We start from the raw sequence: 17,622 nt of genomic DNA on the forward strand, positions 1-17,622 counted from the left end.
CTACAATCTATGGACCCTACAACTCATGTTCTCGGGATTATTTATTTATTTCTCTGTGTGGGTATTATCTGCACGGGTTGTCTTCACCCGCTTCTCAGTCCTTGTGTGTGGGTCTTCATTGCTTCTACTGGATTTCTTCTTTCTGTTGCGACTGCCTGCAAGAAAGTGAATCTCAGGGTAGTACACGGTGACATATTCGACCTTTGGACCGGAGAGTTCGGACAGCCGAGTCCTCAGACTGCAGGAAGCCATGGGGGAGCACTCCGACCTGTCTCGGTGGAGACCAGAATCGCTGCCCGCCATCGCAGCGCTCGTTCGGCCGGGGTCAGGGTCGGCGAAGCCCGTTCTGGTCCGATACGAGGAGAGCCCGGAAGATGTTACCCCGGCGAGAACCCGTGGGAGAGGAGGAACGGCTGCATTTTACGCTACGCTTTGATTGAGCTGCGATAGAATTATATCTAAACAGTTACTCTGGAATGCAAAGAATCTTGCACGAGACACCGAAGAGATTAAACTATTTTTTCTCCCCTCTCTACGCATTTAATTCCGTGCAGAACTCTTAAAATGTCGCTTCCTACTTTTAGAGCCCTCTCTTTTCCAGGATTGGACTACCCAAGGAACAATTCCTATCTCTACCGGGCAAAGAGCTATTCTCTCTCTCCCGCTAAACGCTGATCTGCCCGGCGTCTCCGACACTTTCAAATCGGCTTCCTTTCCCTCGGAACAACCGCATCTGTTTCAGATGAGGTTCCAGTGCAACGTGACTGCTCCCCACCACGCCAGCACCCAACCCCTCCCCTACATACACCCTGCCTTCCCCTTCCCGTTATTCAATCCTTAATTTCAGAGCAATGCGAAGAAAGAATAAAATCCCGGGGAATATTGCAAGTCGCGCAGACTGGGGCAGGAATTGGGGGCGGCGAGGTAGAGGGAGAGAGAGAGAGGAAGTTATAATCACTCGCAGACACGTTTAACAATATACAGCAATAAAAATAGCCTTCATATAAGGACGTTAGTCCAGGCTTTTGAAGGGTGATGTAATGAGAGAAAGTGACTGGCGAATCAGAGAGAGAGAGAAAGAGATAGGGGCGGGGTTTGTAATGTTAATTACCGGCTGAGTGACATAGCCCGTCTTACATGTCAGTTTCCCCTAATGAAATTGACCAAAAAAAGTGTAACACATACACACACACACACACACACACACACACACACACACACACACACACACACACACACACACACACACACACACACACACACACACACACACACACACACACACACGCACACATGCACACACACTGTATCAATTGGTTAGGGATACAGTATCAAACCGGGGCCACATGGAAATCCTGCGGGTTTGATACATTCCTGCAAGCTTCATTCAGGGCGAGTGAGGCGGGCGATAACACCCCGGAATAGCGAGATGCTCTCGGGTTTGTCGCTCCCGGTGAACCTGGATCGAAGCAGAAATAAAGAGCGTCTGGAGGCCAGTCTCGCCGGCCTCCTCGAGCTGCAGTTCCTGAGGCAAAGGCAGGAATTTCTGGTGAAAGAGGCTTTACAGATCGCCGGGAATAGACGCGAACAGGACCCGCTCGTGTTGAACTGGGATTTAAACGGAGGCGATACCTTTTATCCAGGAGGCTGTCTCAGGGAAACTGAAGCCAACAGTCTGAGGAGGCATTTGGTGAGTGACCGCTTCTGTAGTCGTCTCTAAACCCCCCTCCCCTCCGCCACCCATTCTCCCCACTCTCTCCGCTTCTGACCACCGGCGTAACAATGCCCAGACACAATTTTGCAAGCAAGACATCGGATGCTCGTTAACTGAGCTAAGACAGGGTCTGAGCTAAAAGGTCACACACGGTCCCCGATATATTTATCGCGAACCGTCTTAATTTGGCTCTGGAAGCCCGCAAACACGTTGCAATGCATTGTGACATTCCATTAGATACGAGTGTTTATTTTAAATATTTGGTCTGAGATCTCTCTGCCTTTTGTTGAACGTCTGCAAGTAACGCGACTTTGCATGGAGTTTCGGTCCCTTTGCCCGTAATTGGGAAATTGGTCAGTATTCCCGGCGTGAGTGAAATCTCAGCCAGTCGACCCCGCGATTAAAGATTTAAAATTAAGATGGGTGTTGGAGGTGGGATGGTGGTGGTTGCAAACTGTAACCCACTGGCAAATGAAAATCCAATACATGTTTACACACAAAAAAAATGAGTCAGCGTTAACCCTTTACCTTCCCCACAACGCGCCCCCTCTTAAAATGGCACTGAAAGTAAGGGCCGACCCTGAGACGATGGACTCAATGGCCGCGTTCCATTGAAACATATTCATGGCCCTGGATACCAGCTACTAGCCTGTAACAGCTTTAGAACTGGTGCACAATTATCTCCCAAACTATGTGCTAGATTAAATCCCGTAATCGCACAGATTACATAAGAGATATTTATAGTATGTATCGTGGTTACCAGCAATTGCGTGTTGTGTGTTTACAATATAGCTAATTTCCCAATAAAATCTAATTTTCTATTGAAATGTAATTTTGTCAGTAAATTGTTTTACAAGGGCAGCACAGTTTAAATAATCAGGCATGTGTGTTGTTTTTTTTAAAAACCGACATTTACACTTTCGCTTTAAGAAGGATATTATTAGGGCAAGCGGATAATGTGAAATTAAAGGGGCGGCGCCAGTGGCTGTCAAAATGGTATCTTTGTAAATAGAGACGTTTTCAAAGGGTGACTTCAGGCTGGTGATGTCTTTGACCTTGAAATGGCTTGCTAACGTTCAGAAAGCCAACTGCCGGTTGCCTTCACGTGTGGACTGCTCTTCGTCGCGTTCCTCTCCTCCTCACTCGCTTGAGCGGGTGAAGCCAGAGCCCCCGCGGGGCCGGCGCTGGGAAGAAGGGACTCGGCCCGAAACGTCGACTGTTTAATTCCCTTCCGCAGATGCCGCCCGACCTGCTGAGTTCTTCCAGCACTTTGCGCACGCGGTCTGCGTGGAGATCGCGGAGGTCCTGTGTGTGTGTGTGTGTGTGTGTGTGTGTGTGTTTTGCTGGGCTCCGGGCCTCTCTCTGCTGTTGAGCCCACTGGTGGGCGCTGGGAAACTGGCCCATCTATCCATCCGCCACCGGCCAAAGGCGTTGTCTGAGGCATTGCCTCACACTCACTTCCAGGCCTGGCACGGGGGAGGGTGCAAATGGGGCAGAAAGACTTGATTCAACGCTGACGAGTGATTTCGGGAAAGCCTGGTGACCTGGTTTCTCCACACTGGGCCCGTGTGACCTTCATGCAGTTCACCCGTGGCCTCCCATCCATCACTCACCATGGGCTGCAATCCTAAGGCCTGGAAGTTTCCTCCATAAACCCCTGTGCTCACTCCCACTTCCCTGAGAGGAAGGAAGACACATCTTGAACCGTTTCCTAGTGCATTTGCAGTCAAGCTCCATTTACCAACCCTACCTTGTTATTTGGCGGGATTGTTTTTTTTTGTGTGAGGGTGGGGGTTGGAGATTTGGGGTTCGATATTCTTGTTGGTGTTCAGTGCAATTGTGAGAGCTTTTTATTTTTGTGCTGGGGGGATTGATGTTTCTCTTTGAAGACTTCCATGTTTTTTTGTTTTGTGGCTATCGGGAGAAGGCAAATCTCAGAGATGTATAATGCATACACACTTTGATAATAAATGAACCTTTGGATCCTTTCAATACATTGCCTACCTCACTGACTGACCTACCAGTATATATATTTACCTCCTACATTATCTTGGGGTTAATTTTTCATCACTTCTGTGTGAAGCATCATAGGATTTTTTTTGTATTTTTCTACTTAGAGGTACAGTGCAGAACAGGACCTTCCCACCCACCAAACCACACTGCCCAGCAAACCACCGCTTTACCTAGCCTAATCACAGGGCAATTGGCCAAATAACTTATTAACCAGTACGTCTTTGGCCAGTGGGAGGAAACTGGAGCACTTGGAGGAAACCCACAAACACATGGCATAGTAACATGGTGTATGGTACAGGTGACCCAGGCTGGCTGTTTGGACATTCTCCTCATGACTGCATAGATTTCCTCCGAGTGCTCTGGTTTCCTCCCACCTTCCAAAGACGTATTGGTTGCTCGGTTAATCGGTCATTGTAAATTGTCCCATGGTTAGGCTAGGGTTAAATTGGTGGATTGCTCGGCAGTGGGGCTCGGAAGGGTCTACTCCATATTATATCTCAATAAATAAATAAATAAATAATCGCAGGAAGGATGCACAAACTCTTACAGAGGACGCGGAAGTGAACTCTGAACTCCGACACCCCGAGCTGTAAATGCATCAGTACGCTACCATGGCGCACCCCCCCCCCCCCCACGGTAGGGTGATAGTCATGTAACACTATTAATCTATTCTACAGATAGCAGACTGGATTTAAGTTTTCCCCTTTCGATTACACCATTGGCGGAGACACCATGTAATCGAAAGGGAGCCCTCCTGGTGGGGTGGTGCTCCCTCGGTGCCACAGCTGGCTCTTGCACACACAGTGACCCAGGTCTGTTTCACTCTCTTTTACTTATTAATCTCTCTCTCTCTCTCTCTGTAGTCACGTGGGGAGAATGTACAGACATCTTACAGACAGCCGCAGGAATTGAAAAACTCGATTTACTGGCACTGTAAAGTGGAGCTGGCCGCCACTTTAACTTTTATCTATTTCTCATAGTCATTTTTCTTGTATTGCACTATACCGCTGCTACAAACCCAAAACGTTGACCATTTGTTCATTTCCACGGATGCAGCCTGGCCTGCTGAGTTCTTCCAGCAATTTGTGTCTGTAGCAGAGAAGCAGGCCCTTCGGCCCATCTAGTCCATGCTGAACTGTTACTCTGCCTAGTCCCAACGACCGGCACTCGAACCACACCCCTCCCATTCATGCACCTATCCAAACTTCTTTTAAATGCTGCAATCGAACCCACGCCCACCACTTCCACTGGTGGCTCGTTCCACACTCTGAGTGAAGTGGTGCCCCCTTAACCTGCCATGTTGTAACTGCCGCATAAACACAGCCTGTTCTATTAAAAAATGTGAAAATACAGGTCTTCCGTAAAGAGAACAAAGTGCTAGAGGAAGTAGTTGAGGCAGGTACATTCATCCATTTTGTGCCATGTCGTATGATGTGGGCGATCATGGTTTTTGACCACGATTGTTCTTAACAAACTTTTCTACAGAAGCAGTTTGCCATCGTGTTCTTCTGGGCAGTGTCTTTACAAGACAGGTGACCTGCCCCCAGCCATTATCAATACTCTTCAGAGATTGTCTGCCTGGCGTCAGTGGTCACATAACCAGGACTTGTGATCTGCACCGGCTGCTCGTACGACCATCCACCACCTGCTCCCATGGCTTCACGTGTCTCTGATTTTGGGGGTGGGGTGGTTACACCTTGCCCGAGGGTGACCTGCAGTCTAGCGGAGGGAAGGAGCCCCTTACACCTCCTTTGGTAGAGACATAACTCCACCCCACCACCCAGCAGGTACATTAACGATGTTTAAAAGACACCTTGACAGGGAGGTGGATAGGCCAGGCTGAGAGAAATATGGGCCATCTGGCTCCTGGTTCAGCATGTATAACTGTTGTAGTTGTTTTGTTCTACTGTGAATGCCTGCAAGAAAATAAAATTCAGTGTTGTGTATAGTGACATATATGCACTTTGACATTAAATTTGCTTGGCTATATTTCATTAGGAGTTTGGTGAGATTTGGTATGTCAATTTCTACAGATGTATTGTAAATGTCACAGTGGGGTGTTGGGAACGGACCCAAATGCAAGACACAGACACTGAAGTACAAGGAACAGGACTTGACTAGAGTAGGGACGTGACAGGATTCAGACCAGGAGCAGGGACAAGAATGCAGACTTGGGCTAGGGAAAGCGGGACCAGGATTGGAAACCATGGACTAGGAGAGAAGGCTTCAACTCCAAGCCCAAGACTGGACAAGGACCCAGAACCTGGGTCTTGCCTCTGGCTCAAACCTCAGAACCAGGCAAGGACATGACGTGGCTGGGGTCTAGAGGCCTGAGCTTGGAGACAGGCTGGGGTTTTTGCTCTTGAGGCTTGAGGCTGAGGCCTTGGGTCGTGAGCTTGGAGGCTGGGGACTTCAGGCTTGGGTTCTTGGAGCTTGGCTGTCGGCTGGGGTCTGGGATTCTGAGCTTGCGGAGGCTGATAATTCAGAGGCTGGAGCTGAGACACCGACTGGGAACTGAACATCAACATAGAGCCAGGACTTGTTCTTCGAAAAGCCGGGATTCATGGTTAACATGACGCCAACATGAGACAGGACAGTACATAGACCGAGCTGGGACTTATACTTAGACAAGCCGGGACTCAACCTCTCCACACCAAGGTGGGACAGGTCCACCTGTTGGGTAATGACAGAACAGCCAGACTTACCCAACAGAGGCAAAGACAAGGCAAGACATGACCCCCTGCAGGGCAACGGCAAAATGGCCTGACTTACCCCACGGAGGTAAGGACAAGACAAGATAGATCCCCCTGCAGGGCAACGGCAAAATGGCCTGGCTTACCCCACGAAGGCAGGGAGAAGAAGAGACAACACCAAAGAAAGACAAACACTTCCATCTCTGCTCCGGGGAAGCTCCAAGCCTCAGTTCGGCCAGTGACCTCAGTTGGCTATGGAAACAGCTGGATCCCTACCTAGCTCGGAGTGGCTGGCAGCCACTCAGCTGGTTCGGGAAACAGCCGAATCCATACCACAAAGACAGCTCCGACTACTGACAGCAAGGCTCCATGACGGGATGGTTCCCCAACGCGGCCTAAAGATGGCAATTGACCACTCTAGCCTTCCACCGGCAGGTTGCTCCCAGGGGATCTTGACAAAACAATCTAGCAGCTCACACTCAACCCCAAGGCTACTTATATTCCAAGCCCCCAAGATGGGAATCAGCTGCCTGTGATTAACTCAAACAAGGGACAGCTGGAAGACCTGGAGTCCTGAGTCCACGGACCGGACCGTGAACCGGAATGTGGACTTCATGGACCGGACCATGACAGTAGAGAGCATTCTGACTGGCTGCATCAGCATCTGGTATGGGGAGGTGGGGTGGGGGGGGGGCGCTACTGCACAGGATTGAAAGAAGCTGCAGAGAGTTGTAAACTTAGTCAGCTCCATCATGGGCACCAGCCTCCGTAGTATCCAGGACATCTTCAAGGATGCTTCAGAAAGGTGGTATCTATCATTGAGGACCCCATCACCCAGGACATGCCCTCTTCTCATTGCTACCATCAGGGAGGAAGTACAGGAGCCTGAAGGCACACACTTAATGATTCAGGAACAACTTCTTCCCCTCTGCCATCCAAATTCTGAATGGACATTGAAACCAAAAACACTACCTCACAAATTTTACTGGTGCTGCAAAGACAACAAATTTCAGGACATGTGCTGGTGATATTCAACCTGATTCTGATTCTGAACTTTGAATCTAGCAATAGGACAAGTTTAGATTTGCATCATTGTCATCACGGTCCAATTGGACCAAAAGGAGCAAGTTATGAATGGGAGAGTCATTATAATCCAAACTGAAGATGGTCCCAGTTGCCCCAGAATGTCGCTGACCTCTCTCCTCCATTCCTTGAACCCCAATCCACGCTGCGACTGTTGTCACACTGATATAGGTGTCCTGGAGATTTTGGGGATCAGAGCCATGTGCAGGAACTCAGTCAAGCTGCAGCTGGATGGATAGAATGTTTCTAAAAGGACCAGAGGGCACACCCTCAGAATTGAAGGACATCCCTTTAGAGCAGAGGTTAGGAGGAACTTTTTAGCCAGAGAGTAGTGGATCTGTGGAATTCGTTGGCCCAGGACATTGGGTAGATTTAAGGGAAGGTTGCTAGACTCTTGATTGGTCAGGGTGTGAAGAGATAAGGGGAGAAGGCAGGAGATTGGGGATGAGAGGGAAAATGATCAGCCATCAGGAAGTGGCGGAGCAGACTCGATGTTGCAAATAGACTAATTCTGCTCTTATCTCTTACGGTCTTATAACCATATAACCAGATAACAATTACAGGACGGAAACAGGCCATCTCGGCCCTTCTAGTCCGTGCCGAACTCTTACTCTCACCTAATCCCACCGACCTGCACTCAGCCCATAATCCTCCATTCCTTTCCTGTCCATATAGCTGTCCAATTTAACTTTAAATGACAACATCAATCCTGCCTCAACCACTTCTGCTGGAAGCTCGTTCCACACAGCTATCACTCTCTGAGTAAAGTTCCCCCTCATGTTACCCCTAAACTTTTGCCCTTTAACTCTCAACTCATGTCCTCTTGTTCGAATCTCCCCCATTCTCAATGGAAAAAGCCTATCCACGTCAACTCTATCAATTCCCCTCATAATTTTAAATACCTCTATCAAGTCCCCCCTCAAGCTTCTACGCTCCAAAGAATAAAGACCTAACTTGTTCAACCTTTCCCTGTAACTTAGGAGATGAAACCCAGGCAACATTTTGGTAAATCTTCTCTGTACTCTCTCAATTTTATTGACATCTTTCCTATAATTCGGTGACCAGAACTGTACACAATACTCCAAATTTGGCCTCACCAATACCTTATACAATTTCAACATTTCATCCCAACTCCTGTACTCAATGCTCTGATTAATAAAGACCAGCATAAAGGCCGGTCTTAAGGACTTTCTTTAGCTAAAGCGCAGTGAATCTGTGTAATTCATTGCCACAGGTGGCTGTGGAGGCCAAGTCACTATTTAAAGCAGAGGTTGATGGGTTTTGATTAGTAAGGGTGTCAAAGGTTACAGAGAGAAGGCAGGGGAATGTGGTTGAGTGGTATCATAAATCTGCTATAACGGAATGACAGAGCAGATTTGAAGATCCGAATGGCCTAATTCAGCTCCTTTGTCTTATGGTTTTATAAGTGTGGGTCCTGGTGTGTGGGATGAATTCTTTGGCTTGTCTCCAAGCGTATCCCAGTTTTATTGCTGGGATTATAGGGAGCATTAGCAGCTCCGGTCCCCAACCAAAGGCTCTGGGTACTCCAGTTTCCTACCGCACTTCAGAGTCAAGTGAGTTTGTGAATTACTTGTCCTCAGGGTGTGTCTGGGTGATAGAATCTGGCGGGGGGGGAGGGAGTTGAATGTGGGGAGAATTTAAAAAAAGAAATGGGATAAGTCATAGTCATAGTCATAGTCATACATTAACGAAAACCAATTTTCCCCAGCATCAATAAAGTATGACTATGACTATGACTATGACTATAAATGTCAGATTAGTGTGAAAGGCTGGCTGATGTTTAGCACAAACTCAATGGGCTGAAGGGCCTGTTTCTATGATGTGTCATTCTCTGACCCTGTGACTCTGTGGCTATGACTCACAGGGAACAACTGATCTGTTGCAGAAAAAAACATCAATATGAATTCAGAGTTGTTGACTCTCCATTTTTGGATGTAGTTAGCATTAATTTTGTTTTCCCAAATGTATACTTTATTCATAAGATATACGAACAAGACACCCTGCTTTATTCATTGACTGCAGTAAACTCCTCAATGCATTAATTTACAATGTGCCAATGTCACAAGATGTCCTTGTTATTATTCGTACAATTTGTTTTTTTTTGTTGCATGTGGGGAAGGGTTAATTTTCTTGTTGCTGTTTGCACAATTTGTTTTTTTTTTCAGTGGGGGGACTGATGGTCTTGTTTCTGTCTGCGCCATTTGTTTCTTTTTGCACATGGGGGAGGGTTAAACTTGTTGCTTTTTGCGCAATGTTTTTGTGTGGGAGAGTTGATGTTTTGTTGCTGTCTGGCGGGGTTTGTTTTTTTGAGTGTAGGGTTAATGGTTTTGTTGCTGTTTGCACAATTTGTTTCTTTTGTGTGTGTTTGTGCGGGGGGGGGCAGTTGATTTTCCTGTTGCCATTTGGCAAGATTTGTTTTTTTTTGTGCGCATGGGGGAGGTTGATGTTTCTGTTTGAACGGGTCCCAAGGTTTAATTTGTTTTGCGGCTGTCTGCGGGCCAGACGAATCTCTGGGTTGTAAACTGCATACAAACTTTGATGCTAAGTGTACTTTGAATCCTTGAGCCTGACCAATTTTTATCGATGCTGCATAGAAAGCATTCTGTCTGGATTCATCTCGGCTTGGTTTGGCAACGGCTCTGCCTGTGACTACGGGAAACAGCAGAGAGTTGTGGACAGAGCTCAGTCACGTCGCAGGAAACAGTCTCCCCTCTAAGGGCTTCTTGCTGCCTCAGTAAAGCAACCAGCATCATCAAAGACCCCACCCTCCACACGCATTGTCTCTTCTCCCTTCTCCCATCGGGCAGACGATACGAAAGCCCAAAAGCGCGTACCACCAGGGCTTAAGGACAGTTTCTACCCCGCTGTTATCGGCCTCTTGAAAGACCCTCTTCTGCAATAAGATGTTCTCCGGTTCTCACAAACTTCCTCGTTACGGTCTTGCAGTTCATCGTTTACCTGACCCACACTTTCACTGTAGCTATCACACTCTATTCTGCATTGATATAGTTTTGCCTTGTTCTATCTCAGTGCACTGTGTAATGATCTGATCTGAATGAACAATCCGCAAGGCCAAGCTTTTCTCTCTGTCTCGGTACGATTCCAATACCAATGACCAACCTCGGCAAGGACACTGCGTCTGTGTCCTCCAGCTTGAAGGCACCCAGTGGTGGAGTGAGTGCGCACGACCATAAGAAATGGGAGCAGAGCTAGGCCATTCGGTCCATTGGGCTTGGTCTGCCATTCCATCATGGCTGATTTATTATCCCTCTCGACTCCAGTCGAGATTCTCCCCGTAACCTTTGATGCCCTGACTGAACATAAGAACATACAAAATAGGAGCAGGAGTCGGCCATCTGGCCCGTCGAGCCTGCTCCACCATTCAATAAGATCATGGCTGATTTGGCCATGGACTCATCACCTACCCGCCTTTTCCCATTTCCCCTACTGTGCAAAAGTCTATCCAACATCCAGTTTACACGTCTCCAATGACCTGACCTCCACAGCCATCTGTGGCAATAAATTTCACAGCTTCACCACCCCCGGCACAGAAATTCCTCCTCATCTTTTCTAATGAGACAGCCTTGCACTTCATATAGTCAAGTCTATGGTATTTCCAGTTGTGAGAGCTGGACTATTATAGAGTCATACTGCAAAGAAACAGGCCATTCGGCCCAACTGGGCCATGCTAACCACGACCTCAATTTAATTTGTTATCGTTTGATCCATATCCCCCAAAACCTTTCCTATCTGACGCTGTCCAAGTGTCTTTAACTGTGGTTTATGTCCTGATATTAGTAAGGCTGAAAACAAAAGAATCGACGCCTTCGAACTTGCAGGCTGGAGGAAAGTGTTAAGAGCTCGTTGGACAGCAAGAAGATCCAACAAGTCAATACTTGAAGAAATACAGCCAGACTGCTCACTAGGAGGCTTGATCGTGGGACAAAAGCTGAAATATTCTGGCCACATCATGAGAAGACAGGATTCCTCGGACAGAAGACTCTCATGTTGGGTAAAACAGACGGTAAAAGAAGGAGAGGACGACAGAGGCTATGATGGATAGATAATATCACTCAGACAACGTGTATGACCTTGGGGGACCTTAGAGACGCAGTTTCCAACAAGAAGGCTAGGTGTGCAGGAGTCCATGAGGCCACGAAGGGTTGGACTCGACTTAGCGACTGCACAAAACATCATTAGGAAACTGGAACACTCACGCATTCCACGGGGAGGACGGACAGAGACTCCTCACAGAACGGACTTGAACTCTGAACTCCGGAACACCCTGACCTGTAATAGCGTTGCGCTAACTGCAGCCATACCATGGCGCCCTACGTTTCTCCAGCCCTGGTATTGTGCTTCTGAACAAGGAAGCCATACATCTCACTACAGTTTGTGGAAACGGAGATATCTTCAAGGCACGGGGCTGGACACTGTCCTTGATTTTCCCCATGATGAGGCCATTCTGCCCGTTGTCCATACTGGCTCACAGAGCTATCCCACCCGCCCTCCCTCCCACCAACTGTCTGTGACAGTTTCTCCTCATCTCCAGTACTAGGTGGCCAATCTGTTATCTTCAGATTGGAGGATTATAACCAGGATCAGAATTAGAATCAGATTTAATATCACTGGCATATGTCATAAAGTTTGCACTTTTGCGGCAGCAGTACATTCCAAAACATAATAATAAAAAACTATAAAAATACCACACAAAGCATATATAAAAAATTAAATTAAATAAGAACAAAATTCAAACTTCAAAGTACATTTATTATCAGTACAGATATGTCACCACATACAACCCAGAGATTGATTTTCCTGTGGGCATACTCAGCAAATCTATAGAATAGTAACTGTAAACAGGATCAATGAAAGATCAACCAGAGTGCAGAAGACAACAAACTGTGCAAATGTAAATATAAGTAAATAGCAATAAATAACGAGAACATGAAATAACAAGATAAAGAATCCTTAAGATTAGTCCATCGGTGGTGGGAACATTTCAATGATGAGGTGAGTGAAGTTATCCCCTTTTTTGTTTGAGAGCCTGATGGTTCAGGACTAGTAACTATTCTTGAACCTGGTGGTGTGAGTCCTGAGGTTCTTGTACCTCCTACCTGACTGTAGCAGTGAGAAGAGAGCATGACCTGGGTGGTGGGAATCCCTGATAAACGATGCTGCTTTCCTGCAACAGCGTTTCCGGTAGATGTGCTCAATGGTTGGGAGGGCTTTACCCATGATGTACTCAGCCGAATGAATCCACCAGCTTTTGTAGGATTTTCTGGCCAAAGGCATTCGTGTTCCCATACCAGGTCATAATGCAGCTGGGCAATGCACATCTATCGAAGTTTGTCGAGGTTTGAGATGTCATGCTGAATCTCCGCAGGCTCCTAAGGAAGCAGAGGTCCTGCTGAGAGAAGTACTGAGGGAGTGTTCATGGGTTCGGTGTGGGTGTGGGTGTACCTACACCTCAGGGACCGTCGTGGCTCAAGAAGCCAGCTCATCACTACTTTATCAAGGGCAACGAGGGACGGGCAATAAATGCTGGCTTAGTTGGCGATGCCCACATCCCATAAATGAATAAATACACTTTTTAAAAATGTCCATTCAGAAACCCGATGGCAGAGGGGAGGAAGCTGTCCCTGAGTTGTTGAATGTGTGGGTCATCTGGCTCCTCCACCTGTACCCCATGATAACAACAAGAAGGGAACATCTTGCAGTAACAAGCAGAGGGTGTCCGCCGTGGGGACTTTTTTTTTAACGAAGGTCAGGTGATGTCCGGCTGAATGGAACATCACAGGTCAATGAGGCCAAGCCCACTTTGGCAACAGTGGGAACGGTGGAAGCTTAAGCTCTAGATCAGGGGTTTCCAACCTTCTTTATGCCATGGACCAATGGTCTGAGGACCACAGGCTGGGAACCCCTGCTTGATAGGCAGTTTGATGAAGCCACACACTAAAAAGGCCATCAAGAAGAAAGCAACATTGGATACATCTTTCGTCTATTCCCTGGACACCAGTATACCAGGACCAAATGGACAATCCGTGATACAATTAACCTACTAACCCTTATGTTTACCTATCTATCTATCTCTCTATCTACCTGTCTGTCTATCTATCTGTTTATCTATCTATTTATCTATCTCTCTATCTATCTGTCTTTCTCTCTCTCTCTCTATCTATCTATTTCTCTATCTGTCTGTCTATCTACCTGTCTATCTATCTATCTGTCTGTCTGTCTATCTATCTGTCTCTGTCTATCTGTCTGTATATCTATCTATCTGTCTGTCTATCTATCTATCTATCTATCCATATGTCTATCTATCTGTCTATCTATCTATCTCTCTACCTCTCTATCTATTTACAACACAGGGTGGGCCCTTCTGGCCCTTTGAGCCGCACTGCCCCAGCGATCTGATTAACCCTAACCTCATCGCGGGACAGTTTACAATGACCAATTAACATACCTGGTTTGCCTTTGGACTGTGGGAGGAAACCGGAGCACCCAAGGAAACCCACGCGGTCACGGGGAGACCGTACAGACTCTCCTTGCTGAATGGCGCCGGGATGGAACGCCGAGCTCCAGGTTGCCCAGAACTGTAATAACATCGTGGTAATCGCTACACTACTGCGGCGCCTGGCAACATGGTAATGTAGCGGTTAGTGCCTGTGATCACCGACCCGGGTTTGATTCCCGCCGCTGCCTGCGAGGAGTTTGTACGTTCTCCCCGTGACCGCGTGGGTTTCCTCCGGGTGATCCGGTTTCCTCCCACGGTCCCAAGGCATACCGGTTGGGGTTAGTGAGTTGTGGGCACGCTATGTTGGCACTGGAAGCATGACGACACTTGTGGGCTGCCCCCAGCCCGATCCTCGGACTGCGTTGGTCGCTGATGTAAACAACACATCCCACTGTGCATTCAGGAGGAATTCTGCAGATGCTGGAAATTCAAGCTACACACATCAAAGTTGCTGGTGAACGCAGCAGGCCAGGCAGATTCTCTAGGAAGAGGCACAGTCGACGTTTCAGGCCGAGACCCTTCAGTTTTGGAAATAGAATCGGGTTTAATACCACTGGCGCACGTGGTGAAATTTGTTGTTATGTGGCAGTAGCACATTCGCAGTAAAAATTGTGAATCACAACAAGTCTAAATATACAGCAGCGGCAATGTCCTGTGTGACGGGGATCCTTAATAATGGATGTTGCCTTTCTGAAGCATCACTCGGTGAAGGTGTCACTTTTTCTCATTGTTACCATCAGGGAGGAGGTACAGGAGCCTGAAGACACACGCCCTGCGATTCAGGAACAGCTTCTTCCCCTCTGCCATCCGATTCCTAAATGGACATTGCAAACACGAGGAAATCTGCAGATGCTGGAATTTCAAGCAATGCACATCGAAGTTGCTGGTGAACACAGCAGGCCAGGCAGCATCTCAAGGAAGAGGTACAGTCAACGTTTCGGGCTGAGACCCTTTGTCAGGGACTGACTGAAGGAAGAGCTGGTAGCTTTCAAATCTCTTACTAGCTCTTCTTTCAGTTAGTCCTGACGAAGGGTCTCGGCCTGAAACATCGACTGTACCTCTTCCTAGAGATGCTGCCTGGCCTGCTGCGTTCACCAGCAACTTTTATGTGTGTTGCCTAAATGGATATTGAATGTTTGGAGACTACCTCACTTTTTTTTTTGATATACAGTATTTCTGATTTTGCACGTTTTTTAAAAATCGGTTCAATATACGTAATTGATTTACTTGTTTATTTATTATTATTTTTCATTTTATTTACTATAATTATTCCTTTCTCTGCTACATTATGTGTTGCATTGAACCGCTGCTGCTTAAGTTAACAAATGTCATGTCACATGCCGGTGATAATGAACCAGATTCTGAAACTGTGGAGGCCGGTGCCCACGATGGAACTGACAAAGTTTACAACTCTCTGCAGTTTATTTCAGTCCTGTGTCATGCAACCCCCAGCCCCCCTACCTCCGCACCAGACTGTGATGCTGTAACCTCTTGGCGGCTGAGAGGGGGAGAGTGATATGGACAGGGCAGGGAGCCAGAATCTGTTCCCCAGGGTGCGTCCGAGGACGCGATTTCAAGGCTGGGAAGAGGGGTGGCTTAAAGGCGATGTGAGGGGCAAGTCTTTTTTTCCGCAGAGTGTCTGGAAAGGGTTATTGTGTTAGTGGCGGGGTCAGGTGAAGGGGTTTTAGACGCGTAACTGTGAAGGGAATAGTGGGACGTGGATGATAGACAGAAGGAGGGTATTTCGTGCAGACTGACATCAAGATGGGCATAACCCATGGGCGAGTGGCCTGTCCAGTGTTGCTTGCGTTCCACGTATGATGCTTCGGTGTAATTTATTGGGATGGGGATGGGCGGGGGGGACTATCTCCACATCAAAGAGGATGTTAAACAGCGCAGAGGTGCGAGGGTGACGCAGGGGTCTGCTCCCATCTCACACCTAGGTGCCGGCTTGAAGATCCAGATGTTTCACACGTGCTTGCGGACACAGTCTATGTGTGAAGGCAGATGTTCCCCAAGGCGCTGTGATGCCGGCTGTCTCCCGGGGGGTGGTGACCCTCCACCTGAGTGTTATGTGTTCGACTCCCAAACACCGCAAACTAATCCCGGGGGGTGGGAAGGAATCCCGCCGGCAAATGGCTGGTTTCCTCTCCTTTCCCCTGCGCTCGTCCGCTCCATCGCGGCACAGCGATACCACCGTAGCGCCCAGCTCCTGGTCGACATGGTAACGCGGCGGAAAATCTGCGGGAGCTGGAAGTCCAAAGCATCCCACGCGAGAGGCTGGAGGAACCCAGCCGGTCCGGTAGCATCCATGGCATTTACTGAAAGCAAGCGTGCAAGTACAGCAGGCAGTGAAGAAAGCTAATGGCATGCTGGCCTTCATAACAAGAGGAATTGAGTATAAGAGTAAAGAGGTCCTTCTGCAGCTGTACAGGGCCCTGGTGAGACCACACCTGGAGTACTGTGTGCAGTTTTGGTCTCCAAATTTGAGGAAGGATATTCTTGCTATTGAGGGAGTGCAGCGTAGGTTCACAAGGTTAATTCCCAGGATGGCGAGACTGTCATATGTTGAAAGATTGGAGCGACTGGGCTTGTATACTCTGGAATTTAGAAGGCTGAGAGGGGATCTTATTGAAACATATAAGATTATTAAGGGATTGGACACGCTGGAGGCAGGAAGCATGTTCGCGCTGATGGGTGAGTCCAGAACCAGAGGCCACAGTTTAAGAATAAGGGGTAGGCCATTTAGAACGGAGTTGAGGAAAAACTTTTTCACCCAGAGAGTGGTGGATATGTGGAATGCTCTGCCCCAGAAGGCTGTGGGGGTCAAGTCTCTGGATGCTCTCAAGAGAGAGATGGATAGAGCTCTTAAAGATAGCGGAATCAAAGGTTATGGGGATAAGGCAGGAACTGGATACTGATAGTGGATGATCAGCATGATCACAGTGAATGGTGGTGCTGGATCGAAGGGCCGAATGGCCGACTCCTGCACCTATTGTCTATTGGAACGAATGCCTCAGGCCCAGACCCTTCTTCAGGACTGAGAAGGAAGGGGGAAGATGGTGGAGGGGTGGGGGGGGGGGTGGTAGAGGATAGCTGGAAGGTGAGAGGTGAAGCCAGGTAGCCAGGTGGGTGGGAAAGGTCAAGGGAAAGAGGAAGGAATCTGATAGGAGAGCAGAGTGGACCATGGGAGAAAGGGAAGGAGGAGGGGGAAGGTGAGAAGAGGCAGAATATCAGAGTAGGGAACAGAGGAATAGTGGAGAGGGTCAGAATTTTTTTTACTGGAAGGTGGAAATGATCTTCCCGCTGTCTGGTTGGCGGCTACTCAGGTGGAATGTGAGGTGTCGCTCCTCCACCCCGAGGGTGGCCTCGCCTTGGCACAAGAGGAGGCCGTGGACCGACAGGTCGGAACGGGAATGGGAATCAGAATTAAAACGTTTGGCCTCCGGGAGGTTCTGCTTTTGGCTGGTGGAACAGAGGTGCTCGGCGAAGCACCCCCCCCCGCCCAATCCCGACGCAGCCTCCCCTGCATTGGTGAGACCTGTTGTAAACTGGGGGACTCTAATAAAGAGGCCACATAC

General features: G+C 48.1%; 1 protein-coding gene across 2 annotated transcripts in view; it reads left to right on the forward strand.

Annotated features, from left to right (window-relative positions):
* The first annotated feature begins 1,172 nt into the window (after positions 1-1,172).
* LOC134352629 (dapper 1-like) overlaps positions 1,173-17,622 on the forward strand; it is a 105,031-nt gene continuing 88,581 nt past the window's right edge. For both annotated transcript variants that reach the window (XM_063059946.1, XM_063059947.1), the window contains exon 1: positions 1,173-1,690. In XM_063059946.1, coding sequence (XP_062916016.1) covers positions 1,430-1,690 — 261 coding nt within the window. In that variant the 5' untranslated portion in view covers positions 1,173-1,429. The remainder of the gene's footprint in view (positions 1,691-17,622) is intronic.

This window comes from Mobula hypostoma, chromosome 10 (assembly GCF_963921235.1).
Source record: "Mobula hypostoma chromosome 10, sMobHyp1.1, whole genome shotgun sequence".
NCBI classification, from domain to species: Eukaryota; Metazoa; Chordata; class Chondrichthyes; order Myliobatiformes; family Myliobatidae; genus Mobula; species Mobula hypostoma.